The sequence below is a fragment of the Botrytis cinerea genome, chromosome 1 (genome assembly GCF_000143535.2).
Source record: "Botrytis cinerea B05.10 chromosome 1, complete sequence".
Classification (NCBI taxonomy): domain Eukaryota; kingdom Fungi; phylum Ascomycota; class Leotiomycetes; order Helotiales; family Sclerotiniaceae; genus Botrytis; species Botrytis cinerea.
In genome coordinates, this window is record NC_037310.1 from 2390637 (window position 1) to 2412921 (window position 22285).

Consider the following 22285-nt stretch of genomic DNA (forward strand, 5'->3'; position numbering starts at 1 on the left):
CACCTGCGACTTTCCCCGAGAATCCTTCACATCATTCACTTAATCTAGCCCCGAGGCTCATCTGGTGCATTCTATATACATCTCTCGGAAATTAGAACCAAATGAGCACTATACAGCGAAATTCAACACATTGGAATTAATCACCACGGAGTGAATCCAAGAGGTTGAAAGCCGCAGACACCGTCAAAGCTTCATAACTCTGCCACACTTGCATCTCATGGTCTACTCTTTCATCTCACTAAACTCACCAAAATATCTCTAGGTATCCCCGATAATCGTAAGCTAAATCCCTGTTTTGTGGATGAGAGCTGGTGGATTGCGGCTGCGGCTGCGGGATCGTGGTTTGTGCTTGCTGTTCTTCTGGGGATAGGCTGCTACGTAAAGCAGATGGTCTTTGATATCTGTAGGCTTTCGCAGCTAGTCTAGACTTCTCGTTTCTTTTCTGCAGTGTGCAAGCTTGTGGTATTGGGTTTGCGCGGGGTTCTTTGAAAAGTCTCATGATGCGAGCTTGTATATATATATTGGTTACTTTAGAAGCGTTGGTATTTAAAGATAGAAGAACAGGATCACTGATTCTAACTCATAATAACATGCGTGCTCCAAGCAAAGGACTTACCATACCAGAGAAGTTTATCGATCTCGATGCGGAAGAGAATTCAGAAAAGATGCAAATAGGAGGAGCAAGCTAGATGCAGTTTGATGATGAAATCTCGCTTAATTTTGTATGGGGCCACCATAGTAAGTTTCAGTATCTGACATTTACCGGCTGCTTCATGCTTACGTATTTTAGGTATATCCATAGTCTGAAGTTTGAGGGAGTTGCGATTGTGGTGAGAGATACTATATATAATCCTCCTGAGCCCTTTATTCATTCTAATTGTTTTCACATGATTGTTCAGTCCCACATTTCTCCACCACTTCCTGTGCTTGATAATGCCGCCAATGATCCATTTGCATTTATTGCTCGTCTCGAAGGCTGCTATCAGGTTTTTGAATTGGTATTAAGCCTTTGAATTGACATCCTTCAGTTTGTGGTTCTCCCCTAGGTATTTCCTAAGAAAGCTTGAAGTCAGTTACTGAAATTTTGTAATCTCATAGTGACGAAAAGAAGTACATACCATAACAACAATTGCCGCCACATCATCTTCGTGAAAGCCTCCCAACTTTGCTTGCCATCAGTCAGAGCGTCTCCCAATGTATGGACTATGTTGCGTCCAGGCGAGGTCCCTCTGCATGCGTTCCTTGGGGCGACGAAGCACCTTGAGATGTTCGCTCAACTCTGGTGCTTGGTCTGGCGCAAGTTAGACCAAGCACCAGACCTCGACAGCCTCCAAGGTACCAACGGAAGTATAGTAGGCTTGATAGCTGAAGCCGCATGCGGAAAATCAGTTTGTGTGTAATGGAAAAGATTGACAAAGGATAGACATACGATTTTCAAGAGAAACACAGAGCGCCTCAGGATAGGAACAATGAAAACTCGTATAGTAGGCTTGATAGGTGTGGGTTATTCCCCAATGCCGAGATTGAAGAATGATATATCATTGTGCAAAGATTTCTCATGTTACTCGCTCTCATTTCCCGAGATTCACATCGATCGCTTGGATGCTGGACGATTGGATCAATATGATCCAGAGGGACTGAGGTGCCATTGAGAGGGTCTGTGGCCATAGTGTTGAGGAGTATCATGGTGATGAAGCCATGAAGACTTGTATAGTAGGCTTGATAGTTGGAGTTTGAATTTCGAGTTCGTTGCTGGCGAAAGCAAACTTGGACCTGGCAATAAAGAAGAAACAGCTGGTGGAGGGTTTGGGGGAAAATAAACTTTGATGGCAAGAAACTTTGTTTATGAATCTATTCATATTTGATGTGAGCTTGTTTTCTGATTCCGTTTTACTTGGATTGAGGATTATGCTATTCCTTTTTCTACCTAAATACCTCAACTGGGGAAAACAAGGCTAGGGCTCGGTCTCCGGGCTCGGGAGACTTTTTAGTTCCGAGATCAATATTTCAATCTAGAAAGATCAGATGAAAACCTCCTACAAAGATTTTTGTTGGGGAAAGTGAATTATGGGGAGATATGTTGTTTTGATGTTGAAACTAGAGAAATCTCAATCTTCTTCATGTTTGTCCTGATCGTTGATGAGTTTTTTTGTTTGAAAGGAAAGTGTTTTTTGTTCATATAAATGATCTAAAGTGAGTCTTTGAGAGGAATTTTTCACAAATTAGATTCCATAGATTCACAGTAAATGTTTGGAGAATTTCCTATAAATTTGTCTGGTTCTTAGACACTTTTGACATACATGATTTGAGAATAAAAGCCCTAATACAGCCTCTCTCATTAATCACTCAAGTTAAAGTAATGATTTAGATAATAGAAGTTAGTGCTAGTGAACTCTGACATGTAGACTTCTCCATCACTCCAAAACAGTCAAGTCAATAAGACAGTTTATGGCAATTTCATGTTTACGCAATGGCATTAAATTTACCAAGAAACTTAAGCATCATAAATAGAAATAATGAAATCAAATTAATCACACATAGTTCCAAAAAACAGAACGTACCTAAGCGTTAAGCTTCATGAGCAAATGAACTCAAGTGAAGATGCAGAAGTGAAAACATAGATCTCCCCCCCGCAAAACTATCTTAGAAGTGGGGCAATGTACGTCCACACCAGAAATGATCGAGGGGTATATGAATTCAAACTGTCAAGAATCTCTCAATAGTAGGCTTGATAGCTGGTTAACTCGAGCTATTACACCTACTATATTACTTTTGCTCATCCTGATTTTTGGACTAGTTTTGCATAATTTTGGGATCTCTGGATAGATACACTTCCTAGAAGGTTAATATTAGTTTTTGAGAATTTGTGTGGGTTTTCTTATTTTTATTGTAGGGGAATGGGAGTGAGCTTGTTATATTTCCGCTATGCAGAATGAGTGTTGTTTTCACTAAACTATAAAGAATCACTCTATCATTAAGAATCGTTTTAGAAAATAACTACTTATATTATAGGACATGGGGATGGATGGGTTTCGAACAGTCAAGTTCAAGAACTCACTATCATATAACTCTCTACTCAAAGGACTGCCCCCTTCGACATTCCAAGAATTATACCTCAACATCGTAAGATGCATGTCATCTTCTAGGAAACATTTTCAAAAATACTGATTTTGGCTACAGCTTGCCTGCATTTGTTATTGTTCACGTTTTGCACAAACTTTCATTTTCTCGAATAGTTATTGAGAGAGTCTGTGGCGGACGTGTTGTATGATAAATCTTGAAGGCTAATAGTGGACACTTGTGATAGAGAGGTATCAAGCCAACTCTTCTCTATGCAGCTCATTCTGAGAATGTTAAAAGAAGCACCGATATGTTTCATACTTTCACGGTTAATTGCTTATTGCTTATAGATTGAACAATCAAATTTTCTTTTGATACCTTTTAGGTCTCTCTTTATCTTGAACCTTACATCTTGGAACTGATTTATAACTCTGACCAATAAATTTATTTTCTATTTGTTTCCTAGAAAATTTACAATATTGGATAGTGAAGTACTTGTGTGCTATTGCTACAGTGCTCAATGGCTTTTGGATGCCATTTGTTTTGCTTACGAAGCATGAGTGGTATGATTTTGGTCAAGCTGTCTGATCAAGCGAGAGGTATCCCTTGACTGAAAATCATTGACAGATATTCTCCAGTACAATTGATACCTTCCACTTTAATAGCCATGCCTTAGAAATAGAATGGAGGAAGATCAAATGCACATCTCAGCTCGTTGAAATCTTTGCAATGAGTGTGATAGCTAGCAGCTGGCCGGCTGACTTGATCCCCTACCCATTGTGTCCTCTCCTGCATAGTCATATCTTCAAGAGCCTCCACCCATATAATATCATTCGTCCTACACTTCCAAGACGTACCTTTACCTTTTTTCACAGCTGTTAACGGCATGCCAAGGTAGTTGTAGTCATAAGCATGTAGTATGGCTCGACCCCTCTTATCTAATCTCGCGTAAACAACTTCCCACCACCATGGATTCCACCTATCCCTTTTCACTCTACGAAAGCCCACAAAGACTCCTAACAATACACCTTGGAAATTCGCATTTTGATGAGGGCCTGCCACGTTTCGTGCACCGGGAAACCGATTCCTGGCATCTAGAGATTTGTGTGTGGCGATAAACCAACCTTGTCGTTGCGGGTTCATCCCTATGTTGTATACAGGAAAAGGACCATTGGATTGACGGATTAACTGTCTGCCCGGATCCAATATATTAGGATGAATGGTATTGTTGTTGTCTTCCTGAAAGGATGGTAGAATACCAGGCTTTTACTTCACGGCGTTAACATAGTCTTGCCACTTCTGAGGATATGGATAAAAGTCAAAGTGTCCCACTTGCGTTAGTGGTTCAAGATCCTCTCTTTGCCATAGTTTAGACAACCACCTCCATTGAGGGTTTGCGTTAAATCGACGATCCCAGTGAGGGCCCCACATAGCGCTGCGTTCAAGGCCTAGCTGCCTTTTCTTGTCTTCAAAGGGTTCCATTGGGTTTGCCATCTGAGCGATGTAATTCGACTTTCGATCGAGGTGTAGATTTTTTCCAGCGCGCAGATCCCTCACAGATAGCATTTCTACAAAAAAGGCCATGAGAACAAAGCACTTTGCGAAGACAAACGAATCCTAAGAGAACATTGTACGCTTTGGGAATCGCTCAACTACAAGCGATTCTGAGGAATACTGTAATACCATGCCATACGATTTAGCAATACGAGTAACGATATCAAATCATTGGAGAAATGGATGGCTGAATGTAAACGATGACTAGACGTGAAATTGAAGTTATGTAGAGAGGCTAACTGCACTTGCAAAATAGCCTCAAATATTTAGATTGGTGTGAATACTGCTGTATCCTCTAACCTTACCATGTCACGCATGTTATATAGGTGTTATGTAGGTGTTGTGATGTGTTATAATGTGGGAGGTTTGGTTTGGCCTAGCAAAGTATATCGCTTATGTAATCATTATTATCTTTGACTGTCGCCTTTTGGGGTCGTTTATACCATAATAGCCAGGAGCCATTGATCAATCAATAATGTGAGTACAGATGGCCTTGATACATCGGAACGATGCGGAAGTAACATCGGTCATTCTGCATGCTGTCGTAACTCTACAAGGGTTTCTTACAAGTATCTCTGACTAAGTATTGCTTTTCATTCCATCCTTCTCTTTCCTATCTCATACCCCTCGTTGTGATTTGTATCGCGGATATCAAGACGCAAGGTAGAAATGTCGTATCCACCTGTTCCTCTTCCAAATGGTAAAGCTCTTAATCCACTGCTGCATCCATATCTAATAAGAACCAGGCCAAAACTTCACAGCCACTCTGCACAAAACTACCTACCCCGCAATCGACTCCGCGACCAAGTCCGACCACAGCAAACACATAGTTTTCATAACAGGTGCTTCGAAAGGTGTTGGCAGAGCTACAGCTATATCATTCGCAAAAGCTGGAGCTGAAGGGATTGCCGTCGGTGCAAGATCGGATCTCTCCATGCTCGAGACAGAAATCCAAGAGGCAGCAAAGGCGGCAGGAAAGACCTCCCCAAAAGTCTTGCTGATCAAGCTTGACTTACTCAATCACCAAAGCGTTAAAGACGCAGTCCAGGAGGTTGAGAAGACTTTCGGGAGATTGGATATCTTGATCAATAATGCGGGATATTTAGCAGCCAGTCAATCAATAACTGAGTCAGACCATGAAGACTGGTGGCAGACATTTGAAGTCAACATACGTGGGGTATATTGGATGACCCGTGGTTTTCTTCCCTTGATGCTGAAGGATGGACTCAAGACAATTATCAATGTAGCCAGTACTGGAGCGAACTCGTTACGACCTGGAGCCAGCGGATACCAAACCTCGAAGTTCGCATTATTGAGATTGACAGAATTCGCAATGACGGAGTACGCAGAACAAGGATTGCTAGCATATAGTGTGCATCCTGGTGCCGTTAATACAGATATGGCCAAGAAGTTACCGGCATATCTTCACGAAGGTAGATTGTATTTTCCACAGCTAATAAGGTGCTAAATAATTGAAGGCTGCTTGCTAATTTGTGAAAACAGTCTTGAGAGATGATCCGGAAGTTGCGGGTGATTCAATGTGCTTTTTGTCTCAAGAGAGAAGAGAATGGTTGGCTGGCAGGTACATAAATTGCACCTGGGATATTCCAGAGTTTCTGAGCAAAGAACAGGACATCGTGGAAAATGACAAGCTGAAGGAGAGGATGTTATTCTAGACAAATCGCCTATATAAAATGACACTCTCTTTGACCAATTGTACTTGGCGGGCGGTTCTCAGCATTGATCAAAGTTGCAATACCTCGGCATCTCGAGCTAGTCATCTAGAATCATTGCTTGAAGCTTGCCAACCAAAGCACGTACTATGCACTTAAAAACTAGGGAAGGTATCCCGATGTCAAATGTATATCAATCCCTTGCAGGATGCCACATCCTTCGTTCCCGGATTACTTAATCCAGCAGTCCGGCTAAGAATGCGGAGAAAGACTAAAAGGTGGGCCGTGGGGGGAAGCACATTTACCCCAAGCTCTAGACATCTAAAATCAACCACTCACGTCTTGTGCCCCTTCTGTGACCATGTTCTTGAAGTTCTAGATGATTTGATAGGCTTATTGCCATTAACCCGCTTCCAATTAGAAGCATTGGCTCATGGAGCGTCAACACACAAAGAACCATGATTATGTCACTGGGGCTAAATCAAATGGCTCGTTATGGCCTTTCCCTGCAAAGATGATATCGATTGCTACATGCCCCGGCCATGCATGGATCCGAGATGCTTTGTGAATCCTCTGAATAAGCATTGGCTCCTACAATTGCTTAAAAGGTGTTGTTTAAGGCAGGCTTTACATACAGCTCGTTCTTCAACCAGTGTTCTTCTAATTTTCTAGGCCTGTACCGCTTAATCATATAACACACAGTTACGCGGCCTTCTCTTCTCAACTATCAACCAGCCCTAGAGCTACTGGAGTCATGCCTGCCCTTCGCAATGTTCATCGTGTCTCGTTCAGATATCTCCAATCCCATCCTCGTCCCCTCACGCGCACCTTCTCTGTCCTCCCACGCCTCTTAAGTCCGCCATCTCAAGCGCGTCAACCACCGCCTGCACCCGATGCCGAAAGTGCAGCACTCAAGAGTGGTCAGCCCTCAACATATCTAGGTACCAGAAAACGTCTACCCGAATTCAGTTTGGTCGATAAAGTGGTGTGTGTTTCTGGGGCAGGTAGAGGATTGGGGTTGGTACAAGCGGAAGCATTATTGGAGGCCGGTGCTAAAGGTATGCAATTTCGATTGCAATTCAAGAATATATCGAGATTGAATTGTTTCATCTAACAAAATAGCATAGTATATGCCCTTGACCGTCTCGACACCCCCTCTCCGGATTTCGATCGCATCGCACAGCGCGCAAAGGAAGAACTCGGTACATCGCTCTCATATCGCCGCATCGACGTACGAGATGTCGAGGGCCTCAATTCTATAGTTGAGGAGATTGCTCAGAAAGAGGGACGAATGGATGGCCTGATAGCAGCAGCTGGAATTCAACAAGAAACTCCAGCTCTAGAATACTCAGCAGAAGATGTTGATCTAATGATGAGCGTTAACGTAACCGGTGTTTTTATGACAGCACAGGCGGTGGCAAAACAAATGGTGAAATTCGGTAACGGGGGAAGCATAGTGCTTATTGCCAGCATGAGTGGAACTGTTGCCAATCGAGTTCGTCTTCCCCTTCTGTTCGACTTGATATCACTACTAACTCGTGATCTTTAGGGCCTCATATGTCCAGCTTACAATGCATCGAAATCCGCAGTTCTACAGCTGGCGCGAAATTTGGCTAGCGAATGGGGTGAACACAGTATCCGAGTCAATACCATTTCTCCGGGTTATATAGTGACAGCCATGGTAGAGGAACTCTTCAAGAAATTCCCAGAGAGGAGGACAGACTGGCCCAAACAGAATATGTTGGGGAGATTGAGTGCCCCAGAAGAATACCGAGGGGCGGCGGTGTTTTTGGTTAGTGATGCTAGTAGCTTCATGACTGGTATGTTACTTTTGAATTTTGGTTTTACTTTTAGGACGAATCACTGACTATATCTTGTAGGCGCGGATCTGAGGATGGATGGCGGACATGCAAGTTGGTAGAAATACTTTGAAATTTGAGGTTGTTGCGATTAGCACGAGGAGCAGGGAGTTCTGAGATGAGCGTTGCAGCGTTGCATTGATCTTAAAGAAATGACATATACACATAGTGCCAAGCTTTTATTCCCAGTGACTAGAATTCATATTGACCAAGTCATGTAAGGTTCAAACTATCAATTCACTACACCTCAGCAGACAAAAAGGTAAGTGCGAGACTTCTGAAAAGCCCGAAGGCTTGTGGCTATATTTTTTCGTTTTTTTTTGTCTTGCAATTTTTGATCATAGGGCTTCTCAGCTGGTTAGAAGTCAAGTTGCACATCCTAACCTCTGTACCAGCTAATCATAATATTGGTGGACGTAGAAATGATTATGATATAGGAGCCCAGGCGCGGGATATGGATTTATTAAAGAGAGATATTCACTATTTGATGTACAGCCGAGTTGAGGTAGGGTTTAGTTGGTAGTGAAGCAGATGATGGTATGGTTTGGTTTACAGGGGATGATAAGTTCCGAGTAGTGAGATATGAATCGCATCAGCATGGCATGTATATACTTTCTGAACCTCTGGATTACCGAACCTTTCAGAATTCATCCTCTTTCTCGTTCATCTTTCATCGAATATGGTATTTATGCAAGCGCAAGAAATAGATATATAAAGATAAACAATTTACATCCTCTCTGCGACCGTTCCACTATCTCAGATCCCCCATAATATAATTAACACCCACACATCTCGGTTTCCACAAATCCGTCTCGTCAATTCCCCATCCAGGTCTTCCGGGCCGATATCCACCTGGTCTATCATCTCCTCTACCAGGCGGCCGATGATATCCATCGTCTGGCTCAGGTCGATCTCCATATCGATGTCCAGGCGGCGGATGTCGAATCGGTCCATTACCTCTCCCTAACATAGGCCACATGGGGATATAGCATTTTTCATCCGCTGCACATTTCTTTTCACAGCTGGTCCATTCACCGGCCCAGCCCAGCCAGGCCATTAGTTCTTGGATACCGTGGATCCAGCGGAGGGTTTCTTTTTTATTTTCACTAGAGGAAATGGATGCGTCTTTTGAGTTTGGAGAAGGTTGTTGAAAGGTTGAGTTCCAGATATTTTCAATGGAAAATCCAATATCGATTAGGATATTGCAGATTCCGGCTTGGGTTTCTTCGACGGCCCACTTGAGAGACTTTTCTTCGGGTGATAGGTAGATACCCAAGGAAGGAGAGAGAAGCCGTGTGTGGTGGTAGTGACAGCGAGAATGGGTGATTTGGAAGAGATTGGAGTCTCGTTTCCAGATTGAAGGGTTCTCTTTGGGAGACGGATATTCGAGGAAGGGAAGAAGAAAGGAGTGAGTCTGGTCCCGAATGGATGTGATCCATTTTCTTTCTACTGATTTATTGGTAGGCGGAACTGACGAATAAGTCTGCAGCGTTTGAAGAAGTTGAGCTAGTGGAGAAGCGTAGGTTTGAACAATTCCGTTGGTCATAGTTGTCCAGTCAATACCGGTACAATGCGAAGATTGGCTGAGAAGATTCTCGAGAACTTTTTCCGAGTCCACTTTCATCATTGCTGCTTCATCTGTACTGATATCGTCTAAATTATGAGATCTTCTCCTTCGCATCAAAGCGTTCAACGCAGTCATTCTTGCGTTTTCGTCCTCCAGATCAGCTCTCCAGAACCCTTCACTTGTCAAGTTCAATGTCTCCCTCTCTACTAAACTTCGCGCCTTTGCTTGACTCTCAAATTTGGGAGAGTAATAGTTCAGGATTCCACATGTTAACAGTTTGACTCTGTTTTCGCCCAGTCCGGGTCCTTGTCCAGAAGATCCGTAATGAGCAGAGGCGCTCGTGAACCAACCCCAGCCTTGACTTCGAAGAAACGGTTCTCTCTCAGAATCATGTCTGAAGTTTGGTGGCATGGCAGGATTATTTTCAGTGGGGTTCTTTGTAGATGTAGATTGCGGCGGCCGAGTTGTTCTAGATGGTAGTGGAAGGTAGGATGTGAGATCCGCTTCTTTCTGTTCATATATATTCTCTGGTGCGTTTGGGGGGAGTAAAGGAGCTGTAACATTCAAATGCTCCACTAATCTTAAGGTTTCGCTCTCAAAATCACACCAGATCATCTCGAATCCAGCATTCATTCTCACAAATCCTTCAACTCCCCAACCTCTTCCACCGAGACCTCGTTCGCGAACCCAGGAGCAGAGGCCTTTTGCCCTATCATACTCTTGTACCAAGCCTGGTCCAAAGTGTCCATTAGGATCTGGGCCAGTTACATTGCCGTAGATGTGGAGCATTTGTGTATCCATTCGACCTTTTCCCATGAGTGTAGCGGATTCTCCGTCAAAATAAACGCATCTTGCTGTGCGAGTAGTCTGAAATGTGAGAAGATGGGAATTTCTTGTAGAACCCATAATCCCATAGGCCATTTCACTGGAGCATGGTCAGTAAATTATCTAACCTAGCATCATTTGTATTTGACGGATTCAGAATGGAGCGTATGACGATGATTATAACACCAGAAGCTATTTAGATTGGTTTTCCAATGAAAGCGAAATGTAGTTACATGAAACCTCCGCCTAACCTCACCTATTCAAACGAGCTAGCAGAAAGACGAATCTTTCATCGGCATTGCAAGACTTGAACATTTCAATTCGTTCCGGAAACTCTCCTTCATTCAACTACATCATTCAGAGATTTGTCGTTTTTCCCCTTCTTCTTTTTCTGGAAGCAGTCCCTCTGGACGCCGCACTCACAGGTTGAGATTATAAGCTCACCGGAAAACCAATTTGGTGTCTATTCAGGGGGAAACGGTTGCTAAACGAAGAACAAAAAATGGAAATATACTCACATGTCGAAAGAAACCCATTCTGGACTTTCAGGTAGAGATTCGCCATCTCTCCGGCCATGGTACACTTTTGTGAGAGGGGGTATCTCACACGGCACAATACTATGCCCACTCGGAAAGAATGTATTTGGCCATTGTTGAAGAAGTCCGTAGACTGATGCAAAATAATGAGGTGCTGATGAAGAGAAGTTCAATTTCCCTTCTGCGTTGTGAGAATTGATAGCCTCCAAAGATGTGAAAAGAGGGTACTGAGGTTCAGCAAAGGCCGTCACAGAATGAAGAATAGTGATACAAAAGACCGAAATGTAACATAACACAAACATTGCTTCAGAAACGATAAAGTACCACTATGGACTATACATCATAGAAAAGAAAAGGAGAGAGATGCATTTTGGACAATTCACTTGAAGATATAAACACAGTTCATGCCGCGTAAGCTCTGTTGAAACATTCGTTGCGGTCGAAGATAAGGAGTCCTAACGCCAATCATAGCCTTAACCTTGCGATTCAGGCTTGAAGTTTAAGCTAGCTTCCCCAGAAATCATTGAAGCTCATCAATACATCATCAAGCTCTCATACACTTATTCATTTTCACCAATAACGTTGCCACCAATCTTTTTTTCCCTTAAGCAATCTGAAATACTCGAAAGATGGGAGCTTCGCAATCAAAAAGTCTAGCAAAAGCTTCTAAAGCAGCCTCTTTGTCGGCTTCAAACACTGCACGCAAATACCCAACTCGAACCCCGCCGCCTTCATCTCCCCGCACAAATGCAGAACCAATTCAACCAACTCCTTCCGCAAAATTGGGGCCGGCTGTTCATCCAGAGGCAAGCTCCTCATCTGAAAAGAACCAATGTTTGTTATCTTCTATCAACGACTTCTAGCCCCTCAATCGAAGTTGACATCTTCTGAGAGGTCTTGAGTTAGGAATTCGCCTGCTAACGTAGTGTCTTATAGCAATAAGTTTCGATGCATCCGATCCAGATATTGGTCTTAATTCTCGTCTTCGTGAACTCGGTCCTGTTACACCTTCGCCCACTCTCTCCAATTCATCTACATTCAACCGAACCTCAGCACAAGATCCTGTCACATCCGGCAGCAATTTTATCCCCTCTGCTTCCACACCTTCGCAATCGATATTTCCGACCGCAAGTAATCCTGCGGTTTCCCTTCTGACAGCGAGATATAGAATAGCAGAAGAAGCAGAGAGGGACTTCGAGAAAATCGGCAGGAAGGGATTTCAGGGAAGGAAATACCTGGACGTTGCGACTATTCGAACAGTACTGGCTTACAGGTCTGAGGGCATGCCCGATTCCGAAATTGAGAAGAGATTAGAACTTAGGAGTGGTATTGTAAAAAGTTTGGGGGGAAATGTGGTGAGTGTGGCAGGTATATAACCCGAGGGAATGAGGAAATCGAATCCTCATATCCAACTTCGAAAACAAGCCTACAGTGGCGATATAATTCCAGCCACAGCATAGGTATTACAACTTGTCTTCGACTGTTCTACTATATCCTTCAAACAGATGCGAAGGTAATGGCCGGGTTGAGAGTGTACAGTATAATGAATTATGAAGGGACTGGTGAAAAGGAATGGGCGACATTCTAGCAGGTGTATTGGCCACTGTAGACAGAGATGTGTATTATATGTCACCAAAGAAGATTGCTTCTCAAGGGAAGGGAAGGCTTTGTAAAGGAACCGAGAATCACTACCAGAAGAAAGCTTTGAACTGTGTGCTATGTGTTTTAATCTCCTTGGAGAAGCTGTTACTACCAGTACTTGGGCGAATCATAATCATCACATAGGATACGGGCTTGACATGTCTTCATATGGAATAGACGCTCCATACGCCTCTTGAGTTTTGTAGCCTCTTGCTCTTTACAAGGCTCAAAGTAACTGTTTGTGAATCGCAAGTAGTCAAGGGTTACAATACAAGCAATACAATATCTAGATTTCACTCCCACAATCCATGTCATAAGCAGATTGCGGGGCATGTTTTTGAAGCTATTCTGCCGGGCGGTGTGAGACCTAGACAATCATCATGAGTACTATCTGGGAATCGATTCCAAACACTTTCTGGTGGACAGTTTCGTTGAAGAACTTGGCCTTCTATATCAAATGTGTTCCAGCACTTTGATCTCTTCAATATGTATGAAATTTGTTCATCTACCCTCCATATATGAATACTCACGCAAAATAAGCACCATCTAATTGGTCGATCACTTCCATGCCGAAAATTGTTCGGTAACTTCCGAGAAATCATGCAAGTTTATATCCTCACATCATCGCAACTCTTATCAAGAGCTTTCGAAGCTCGACAATCACCCTCGCAATGATTGTCCGGTCTCCTATATTTGCTGGTGCTCTACGGCAAAATGGACTGGGAAATGTGTGCCTTTCATGTTCCCTGCGAACGGAATTGAGGGGCATTCGAAGAGCTGAGAGGAATTTCTCGAATACAAATGGTAGGAAAACAACAATAGTGCAAAGATTGGGGACTGGATATTTCTTTGCAAATAGAGACATCTTCGGGAATATAGGAAGGGGTGGCATGAGTACTGCTGTGGATTCACTCAGTAGGAAAGATGTAGACGGGGCAAAAGAAAGCATTGAGAAGAGATCTACGATACCGGCTACTGCACAATTAGAAAACCTGCCACCGCATCGACGAAGGCGGCATAAGCAATCACTTGAACAAGAAGGCGATAAAGAATTCCTTCCTGAGAATGCCTCCACGATCCATGCCGACCGCGCGAGTGCACTCCCGCAATCCTCCATAAAACGACTATTATCCATCCTCTTATCGCTCACCAAACCCCGCCTTTCTATGCTCGTCGTTCTTACCGCATGCTCAGCCTATACATTATACCCAGTACCTTCACTCTTATCCTCGACTCTTCTTGAAACACCCAGTTTGAGTACCCTTACCCTTCTCTTCCTCACGACCGGTACGGCCCTGTGCGCCGCTTCCGCAAATACCCTGAATATGCTTTACGAACCTAAATTCGACGCGCAAATGTCACGAACACGAAATAGACCTCTTGTTCGTAAACTCATCTCGCCGGGTGGGGCTTTACTTTTCGCAATCGCGAGTGGAGTTGTTGGGGTAGGAGGTTTATATTATGGGGTTAATCCCACCACTGCATTTTTGGGTGCTTTGAATATTGGGCTATATGCTGGTGTTTATACGCCATTGAAAAGAGTTACAGTGTTTAATACCTGGGTCGGTGCAATAGTTGGAGGTATTCCTCCATTGATGGGGTGGACTGCTGCAGCTGGACAAACATCCTCGCATCTTTCTTCTTCGTCGACACCTGAATGGCAGGATCTACTCCTTGGACCAGATAGTGCAGGAGGTTGGCTGTTAGCAGGATTGCTATTTGCATGGCAACTTTCGCATTTCATGCCTTTATCCTGGTCTATTCGTGAAGAATATAAAGGTGCCGGATACAGAATGTTATGTTGGGTAAATCCTGCCATGAATGGTCGCGTGGCTCTGAGATATAGTATCGCATGCATACCCCTATGCATCGGTCTTTGCTATGCGAATGTAACTGAATGGACATTCGCAGCAGCTAGCATGCCTGTAAATGCATGGTTGGTGCGAGAGGCCTACAGGTTTTGGAAATACGAGGGCCAAAAAGGAAGCGCGAAAAAGCTTTTCTGGGCAAGTGTTTGGCATTTACCAGTCGTACTTGTTTTGGCAATGGTGGAGAAGAAGGGCTTGTGGAGTAGAATTTTATCAGTGATTTTTGGACAGAGAACAGAGGATGACGAGGAGTGGGAATACGTGGACGAGGATGAGCATGAGGAAATATCTGTGCAGAAATCACCTGTTTCAGTAGCCGTCTCGGCAAACTCAACTAGATAAATCATGCGGAAGAAAATTTGTATGTTTATAGAGATTCTCTTATCCATCTCTACTTTTGTATTTTGTGTGTACAATAGTTTTCGCGTGTGGTTTTGTAGATATGAACCTACCAGCGGGCGTGCAATATTAGAAATATTACTCTATAAATTCGAGATTACGTCTCTCAATCATGAGCTAAATGGATGCCGAAATACGTTCTTACTGGCATATAGTTCTCTCCTCTTTCTAGTCTACCAATAACACGATCTTCACCTCTCAAGAGTCAAGCCTACTCATTTCTCATCTGCACTTCCTATCACCACTTTCTTGTATGTATGTGTTTTGACACGGGGCGCAAATATGGAACTACTCCTGAAACCTCGTTTCAAGGCCTATAATGTTATGTTATGATGGCTCCTGCTGACTAGCATTCAGCAAGATACTGCAGTGCGGTGAATACTGCTTTTCGACACAGTAATGACTCTTTGGGAGATTGGAATATGATTCCGTTTAAAGAGATCAAGTTGAGTACTGAAAAAAACCAAAACATTCGATTCGATTTTAATCGATAATAATGACTCTCAAGAGGAAGAAAAAGTCTTGGGATGACTGTATGAGCATATCAATCTTGATACAAAAGTAACCACGTTCCCTTCTGTGTAAGGTTTCTGACCTTCTACCTGCAACCCACACTCCAGAGCCTACAATACAATTCGAAGATCCCGTTTACATTCAAACACAACAGTATCTTCCATAAGATTGGATTCTTGTTACCAACTGTTCTGATACCTGGCATTTACGGACTACTCTCTTCTCATCAGCATTCCGCCGGCAAGTGACACAACTTCAGAAGATACCTATCTGATTTGATCTTCCCGTAAGATTTCCGCGACGCCATTTGTCGTGCAATTGTTTAACTTGAATCAGTCAAGTAATCGCGCCAATAGACCCGCCTCGAAGCATTCAACATCTTCCTGCCGGCATCTATTCCGGCCACCACAAGATGTGCAAAACAATAGTTACCAGAGGACCGTGCTGGTGCAACGGTAACAATGGCAAGATTGTCAACGTTCGCGAAAAGTTGGATGAGTGCGAGAACGTAAAGAGCGGAGGCTCACATGACGAGTATTGGCAACCTTATATGAACATGGATATTGTTGGAGGAGGCGAATGCGATGAGTGCCGCGGTTTAGCGTTCGAGGCCGAGAGATTAGAAATAGAAGCGCGAGAAGCACAGAAATTGGAGGCGGAAATAGTAGAGGCACAGAGACTGGCAGAAGAGCGTGTAGCCCAAGAAGCAGCGCAAGGAAGTTATCAAGAAGGTTATCAAGGAGGCTATCAAGGAGGCTATCAAGGACGTTATCAAGGAGGTTATCAAGGAGGTTATCAAGGAGGTTATCAAGGAGGCTATCAAGGACGTTATTCAGGAGGATACCAAGGAGGCTATCAAGGAAGCAATCAGAGAAGCTACCAAGAAGCCCATCGAGAAGGTCATTCAAGAGGCCATCGAGGACACAATCGCTGATTAGTATGCAGTATTAGAGAAGCTACAACAGGATGAGGCTGGAGCGGTGGTGAGCTCCATTAACGTCTCGTTTTTTGCCGTCGCGCTGGAGTTATGCGTCGGACTTTCTTAGAGGATATAGACATTTCATCCTTCGCCTGCTTAATCTGGAGCGTCGAGTAGATAAATGCAAACCTTCTATACACTTTGGTCGGGTTATTCAATATGCAATGTATTGCAACACTTGGAGTGTAAGTCTCGACATCTGATTACACTTGTAATCGATTTCATTCACATCGGTCTTCTGTGCATTGTAGGCGTGGAGATGTACTTCTACACTACTCTCGAGCCTCTATATACTCGGCGTGCTTTTTTTAATAGGACTGGATTCCTAGACTTCGATCTAATTATGCTAGAGTGTGCGGTTTCTTCCAGGGGCTTTTCATCTTCACAGCTTCTTGCCTGTCAGTTTCCTAACAATTGTTTTCATACCTCCCGCTATCATCGCGATCGCGTCTTTGTGTTTGGTCCGTGAATCGCAGGCGTCGGAAATCTATATACTAAAACATACTTTCGTGCCCTGAATAAAATATCTTGTTCTAGATGATGGCCCCTTTCAGGCAGCGAGATGGGGGAGGAAGGTCTACGGTGAATTGCTCCCCGGTGCAGAAATGACTCTTTTAGCAGAGGAAAGTCACTGATTTTGAAGACACAGAGTGGACTCCCTTTCGAAAGAATTGGAATTAGTCTTCTTGAAGAATTTTCAGTGACTCCAGAAGGAGAATTGCAGTGGCTCTCTCTCTCTCTTGATAATTCTTAATGACTGTGTGAGCCTAGTCTCCTCGACACAAAAACTCTTCGTTTCTCTTATGGAAGTATTCGATCTTTGATCTTTAACAATATCCAACAATCCACATATCTTCAAACTTGCAAATATTTGAGACTTCGGGAAATAGCATTGCTTTCCGTTAATATCATGTTCCTCTCGATCGTTCCCTGTCTGTACAGTTCTAAGAAATTCTATGCCTCTGTAGTTGCTACAGATTGGCGGTGTAACGGAAACTCCCGCATTTATGTTGGCTTGGAGGAAACTAAACTCGTTTGTGGCAAGGCAATAGAGGGACACCGATGTGGAGAGGAACCCGAATAAAACAAAATCATTTACGACTCCTGGACATACGGTATGCGCTGGGGAGTGAGCCCGGATCAACAGAGGAGACTGCAGGAAGCTGAAGCTGAAGCCCAGGCAAGAGCCGCATGGATCTGATATTCTATCGAAGGACAAGATGTTATTGATGTATCAGTGGTGAGATGGGTCCTAATCTTGTTGTCGATTTCTTTGGTTTGCAATGGGGTTTTTAAAGGGTTATTTGTCAACTCCCCGCCTAATTAGAGAGTTGAGCATTTAGAACAACTTCAAAACCTTTACATATATATGGATACGCGTTGGGCTTTCGTAAAAGTTATAGAAGCCACCTCCTCCACCTGGAGTGTTGAGTAGATGAACATAAACATTTTACACAATTTGGTCCTGTGCTGGAAGAGAAACATGTGATGTATTCCATTGTAGCGTATATAGACATTGAACCCGATGACTTGTAGTAATCGTATTGGCTCGGTCTGTATTGATAGTCCTTGTATCAAAAGTACAGAGATGCATGTTCCAGCTCTACCTAATCTGATTCCAGAGTGTGCCGTGCGGTGGATGATTATAAGTTTCGACTCAAGAATCTACATCGGTTTTCCAAGTTCAGAGATCCTTCGGGTAAAATCACGGCTATTAAATTTTTAATACTCATCGTGAGCTAGAACAGTCATAATAGGGCTTTACATGATGCTCTATACTACTTTTTTTTTTTTTTTTTGGCGAAATGATTTAGGGAGATAAGTATCCCATCCAGTAGAGTAATAGTTCTTTTCGACTAGTAAGCCGAGTACATCCGCGAGGAAATAGGCATGACTCCTCGAGAAGAATAGCAGTGGAATGACTGCATGAGTATAGCACAGTATGCATAAAAAGCGTCGAGTCCCCTGTGGTGTAGAGATTGTATCTTCCGACTTCCTCACGTTTCAAGACAACAAGACATTTCATCAAAACCAAATTACCAGTAGTTATTCAATACTCTGTTACATTGTTTCTACAAATAATTCTCTTCCCTTCTGTAAGAATATCTACATTAAGCTCCCCGTGCCAATCCACGATATCTTCACAGCAAATATCACGCATAATCTAACCGCGATAATATATACCTGCTTCAAATCCACTTGTTTCTCCCATCTATGCGAAATGTGTTTTCTACGGCGTCCATGGAAATATTGCGTGTGCAATAACGCTTGCGGTGACGACAACATATCTCCAATTTGGGTGCCGGAATGCAACCAGATCAAGAAATTCTGTTGGGAAGTAAGCTCGGGTCTACTTGAACACGACACAGAGTTTTGGGAGCAGGCAGGAAATTTTGAATTCGTAGAACGGGAATGTGAAAAATGCTGGTATCGCATACAACATATTAAGAAGAGACAAGAAGAAGCAGCAGCAGCAGCAGAGAAAGCAGCACGGGAAGCCAATGACCAAGCAAATTTGCAAAAAGAAGAAGTAAGAGCAAATGCCTCATTCTTAGAATCGGGCTCTGCTATATCAAGGGCTCGAGGAGATCGGTATGGTATCTGATGTTTGGGGGAACGAAAAATGTCGATGGCAGGCTGGTGGAAAGTCTGGTCATCATCTCGATGGATTTCTTTTTGTTTACCTAGGACTTTGAAAGGGACCGCTTGATTCGGTATCCTCCGCCTATTCATAAAGTTCGGCTTTGGAATGAGTGTAGACCCTTTACAAAATTCATCTTGGATGAATGCGCGTTGGACTTCCGTAGAAGAGTTTAGATATTTCGTGCTCCGCTTAATCACTAGAGCGTTGAGTTAATATGAATATAAACCCTTTACACATCTTGGTCATTCGTAAACAAGTCCTGCACAGCTCCTTGAAAACAGAGTCGCACTTAAGGCTGGCTCTTCACGAATTTCCCTTCAGACTGATTGTCCCGTACAAATGACTTGTTCATACGAAAGAATCATCACCGTTAAAGTGTTCCGAAGGAAAATTCGGAAAGAAAAGACGGATTCAAAATAATTCCCAAAGACCAACAAGAATCATCGCCGGAGCAGTTCAGTCTTTCTCTCACACAGATCATAATGAATCAAGCAACCAGCAGAAGTGAAAAGACGAAGAGCGAAATTGAATGTAAATCATATATTCATATATTCATCTCTCCTATATACTTCCTTCATTATCCATCCATCCTATAGGATTTAAATTGTGACCACAAATCGAATACTAATATAAATTTCATCCTCCCATATTTCATAGCTCATCTGCATTTATTTACTCATAATCCATCGCACTTTTTCGAGCCACCTGACTGATTCTTTGCCACCCATTATCTACAGTCGCCATCATGAAATTGTCCGAAACGCATCGAAACGTGTAATGCTCTTCGAATCGACTAACAATGCATATTCCATCGAGATTCGAAACAACAAAATCCAATGCCCCAAAATTTTCGTAAGGATCGAAAGACCACCTCGTAACATCCGCGAAAATGCCAACATTTCAGCCTAGGAAAACGAAAGACACCGACCAAAACTTTTGGATATAGATACACTCGCGAAGAAAAGACGAAAGCGTACTTTGTTGCAAGCTTGAGGAAAAGCTCTCTCAGCTCTGACCCGACACTGAAGCAACCCCCATCATTACTATCATCTCCTAAATACGTCTCATCAAGCCCTTCTTTCCCTTCATCTCTCTTCTGGACTTGGCCTTCTTTTGTCCATCTCTCTTGACATAGATAACCTCGTTGTCAGGATCGACTTGCTCACCACCGAACTCACTTCCTGGTCCGAAATCAGGCTCACCTCCCAAAGAACCGAAGATATCTCCGATATAGTTGGTAGGAGCTACACCTGCAGCGAAAGTTGAGTTCCAGCCATCAAGAAGTCCCTTGATAACTTCGGTACCGGCGATGTAGATGTTTTCAACAGCTGGTTCAAAAGCACCTTGGTTGGAATACAAGAGGTTGAATTCGACAGATGCACCGGGGTATGGGCGGTCGAAATCAGAGGCTGTGCGCATAATGATGATACGGGAGAAATCGACGATCTTGAAGAGAGCGGCACGCAAAAGAGCAGAAAGAGTGGCGTTATCTTCTTGGGCAGTCATGCAGTAAACTCCCGAACCGTTGGTGAGCAATGTAGTGGTGTTTTCGAATGCTTCTCCGAGGAGGGTACCAGAGTAGTAGACATCTGAAGTTGCGGTGTCACATGTGATGACAGTAGGAGCGTGAGTTGCTGCTTGGTATTTGTTGACAGCGGCTGTGGAGTTGTCTGTTGCGTACAATGCACGGTAGGCGATGGATTCGGATGAATCGTTCAAAGATGCCTTTTTCGCGAATCCTACGGCCAAATCACGGAGTGGTTCGTTGACCTCGAATACTTCGGTTCCGTAGATGTTGCCTGGGTATTGATCTGGGGCATATGAACCTTGGGGGAAATATCCGGTTGTGAAGTTATCGGGCTTTTCTCTTGCGTCGAATTCATATTGAAGAGCAACTTGGATGGTGTACTTGGAGAATGCGACGTCACCAATACTGCCGTGCTTTGGGTTGATACCAGCAATTCCACCAACGAGGAAATAAGTCGAGCTGAGATCGAAAGCGGGGGAGAGAGTCAAAGCGGTGATGGTTGAAGCTGCGTTGATTTCAGATTCACCAGTGGTGAGTTGACACACGGATCCATCGGCAAGACAATGGGCTTGTGGGAAGAGAGGGGAGAATCCGGGCACGGTGATGTTTTTGGCAAGGAGGTTTCCGATTGAGCCTTCGGTGAAGGAGTTTTCATACCAAATGTCTGCTTCGGGTGAGAACTAAGAAAAAGTCAGATGATATGCCTGAATTAAACATAATTGTCGTATCTCTTAGGGCAAGAGTAATGCGAAAAACCTAATATTGAGACCCGTCAAGATGACGTAAGGAGATACATACCATAGAAATGATGAAGACCTTAGGTTTGACCACGCTAGATGTCGAATTGGTAATATCCAACTTAACGTCCAAACCATCAGCTTGAACACTGAGATGGATGTCCTTCTTGTCTAATTTGGTTTTTGGAAGTCCATATGGCTTAGTGGTTGCAGCAGCAGCCACAGATCCTACACCCGCCAAAAGGCTAAGAAGAGCAGAAGTACGCATATTTGCGAGAAGGGTAGCGGGGGATGGGTAGGAGAGAGAAGCACAAGAGAGAAGATCTTGGAATAAGAAGACTTGATGATCTGTCTATTACTCGAGGGGAGGAAGGAAGAGCGCGAGAGAAGCTATAGAAGAGGTAAAGAGAGAAGGAAGAAAAAAATCATCTGCGTGCGAGGTTCTGGAAGGTTAATATATTCCGTGGTACCTGCAGTGAATTGTTAATCAAAGCAAAGAATGCATTGTGGATGACCCATATCCCCACAAATCTCCTCGAAAGCATGTTAATCACACGCTTCGGATATTCACGCATCTGTTCCTGGTTCTGAGGCTTTATCCAATAAACTTTCTCGTTCGGTTGAGAATACTTGACCGATTTGACGGGGGAGCTGATCTTTGATCTTCCTTGCAGATACTAGAGAGGGGAGCTGGATTAGTCTAGCTCGTCTGGATGGATAGGTATGGATATTGGTATGGATATGGAGTACCAAAACGAGGTATCCCACAATACACCCAAACGATATCAAAAGATAGCAAATAATGGTAATAAATCTATTAAATCAGCCTCGCTATCCAAGCCTCTTTCCAAAAATCAGTCCAACTCCGATATCGTTACCAGGATTCATCATACAAAAAAACT

The 22285-nt window shown here is 43.4% G+C and overlaps 8 protein-coding genes across 9 annotated transcripts; 5 read left to right on the forward strand and 3 right to left on the reverse strand.

The window, feature by feature from the left end:
* Window positions 1-3459: 3459 nt before the first annotated feature.
* Window positions 3460-4300, reverse strand: BCIN_01g06830 (hypothetical protein). Its single transcript, XM_001561165.2, has one exon. The coding sequence runs from the start codon at window positions 4201-4203 to the stop codon at window positions 3733-3735; it is 471 nt and encodes a 156-aa protein (XP_001561215.2). The 5' UTR covers window positions 4204-4300; the 3' UTR covers window positions 3460-3732.
* Window positions 4301-5068: 768 nt separating this feature from the next.
* On the forward strand, window positions 5069-6421 carry BCIN_01g06840 (hypothetical protein). Its single transcript, XM_024690648.1, has 3 exons — window positions 5069-5314; window positions 5361-6047; window positions 6118-6421. The coding sequence occupies exons 1-3, from the start codon at window positions 5284-5286 to the stop codon at window positions 6288-6290; spliced, it is 891 nt and encodes a 296-aa protein (XP_024546417.1). The 5' UTR covers window positions 5069-5283; the 3' UTR covers window positions 6291-6421.
* A 404-nt stretch (window positions 6422-6825) lies between these two features.
* Window positions 6826-8357, forward strand: BCIN_01g06850 (hypothetical protein). The gene is made up of 4 exons (XM_001561163.2): window positions 6826-7345; window positions 7415-7782; window positions 7837-8107; window positions 8168-8357. The coding sequence occupies exons 1-4, from the start codon at window positions 7042-7044 to the stop codon at window positions 8206-8208; spliced, it is 984 nt and encodes a 327-aa protein (XP_001561213.1). The 5' UTR covers window positions 6826-7041; the 3' UTR covers window positions 8209-8357.
* A 242-nt stretch (window positions 8358-8599) lies between these two features.
* BCIN_01g06860 (hypothetical protein) lies at window positions 8600-11455 on the reverse strand. Its single transcript, XM_024690649.1, has 2 exons — window positions 11057-11455; window positions 8600-10638 (listed from the first exon to the last, which is right to left on the reverse strand). Exons 1-2 carry the CDS (start codon window positions 11374-11376, stop codon window positions 8898-8900), a joined length of 2061 nt encoding a protein of 686 aa, XP_024546418.1. The 5' UTR covers window positions 11377-11455; the 3' UTR covers window positions 8600-8897.
* Window positions 11456-11557: 102 nt separating this feature from the next.
* On the forward strand, window positions 11558-13017 carry BCIN_01g06870 (hypothetical protein). The gene is made up of 2 exons (XM_001561161.2): window positions 11558-11908; window positions 12011-13017. Exons 1-2 carry the CDS (start codon window positions 11704-11706, stop codon window positions 12448-12450), a joined length of 645 nt encoding a protein of 214 aa, XP_001561211.1. The 5' UTR covers window positions 11558-11703; the 3' UTR covers window positions 12451-13017.
* A 115-nt stretch (window positions 13018-13132) lies between these two features.
* Window positions 13133-15176, forward strand: Bccox10. The gene has a single exon (XM_001561159.2). It carries the CDS (start codon window positions 13387-13389, stop codon window positions 14923-14925), a length of 1539 nt encoding a protein of 512 aa, XP_001561209.2. The 5' UTR covers window positions 13133-13386; the 3' UTR covers window positions 14926-15176.
* A 425-nt stretch (window positions 15177-15601) lies between these two features.
* Window positions 15602-16601, forward strand: BCIN_01g06890 (hypothetical protein). Of its 2 annotated transcripts, XM_024690651.1 has the most exons (3): window positions 15602-15781; window positions 15832-16286; window positions 16347-16601. In XM_024690651.1, the coding sequence occupies exons 2-3, from the start codon at window positions 15908-15910 to the stop codon at window positions 16427-16429; spliced, it is 462 nt and encodes a 153-aa protein (XP_024546419.1). In that variant the 5' UTR covers window positions 15602-15781; window positions 15832-15907; the 3' UTR covers window positions 16430-16601. The 2 variants fall into 2 exon arrangements, with proteins under 2 accessions (XP_024546419.1, XP_024546420.1); XM_024690650.1 differs by having other exon boundaries at window positions 15832-16601.
* Window positions 16602-19648: 3047 nt separating this feature from the next.
* BCIN_01g06900 (hypothetical protein) lies at window positions 19649-21774 on the reverse strand. The gene is made up of 2 exons (XM_024690652.1): window positions 21445-21774; window positions 19649-21326 (listed from the first exon to the last, which is right to left on the reverse strand). The coding sequence occupies exons 1-2, from the start codon at window positions 21649-21651 to the stop codon at window positions 20172-20174; spliced, it is 1362 nt and encodes a 453-aa protein (XP_024546421.1). The 5' UTR covers window positions 21652-21774; the 3' UTR covers window positions 19649-20171.
* Between the last annotated feature and the right edge of the window lie 511 nt (window positions 21775-22285).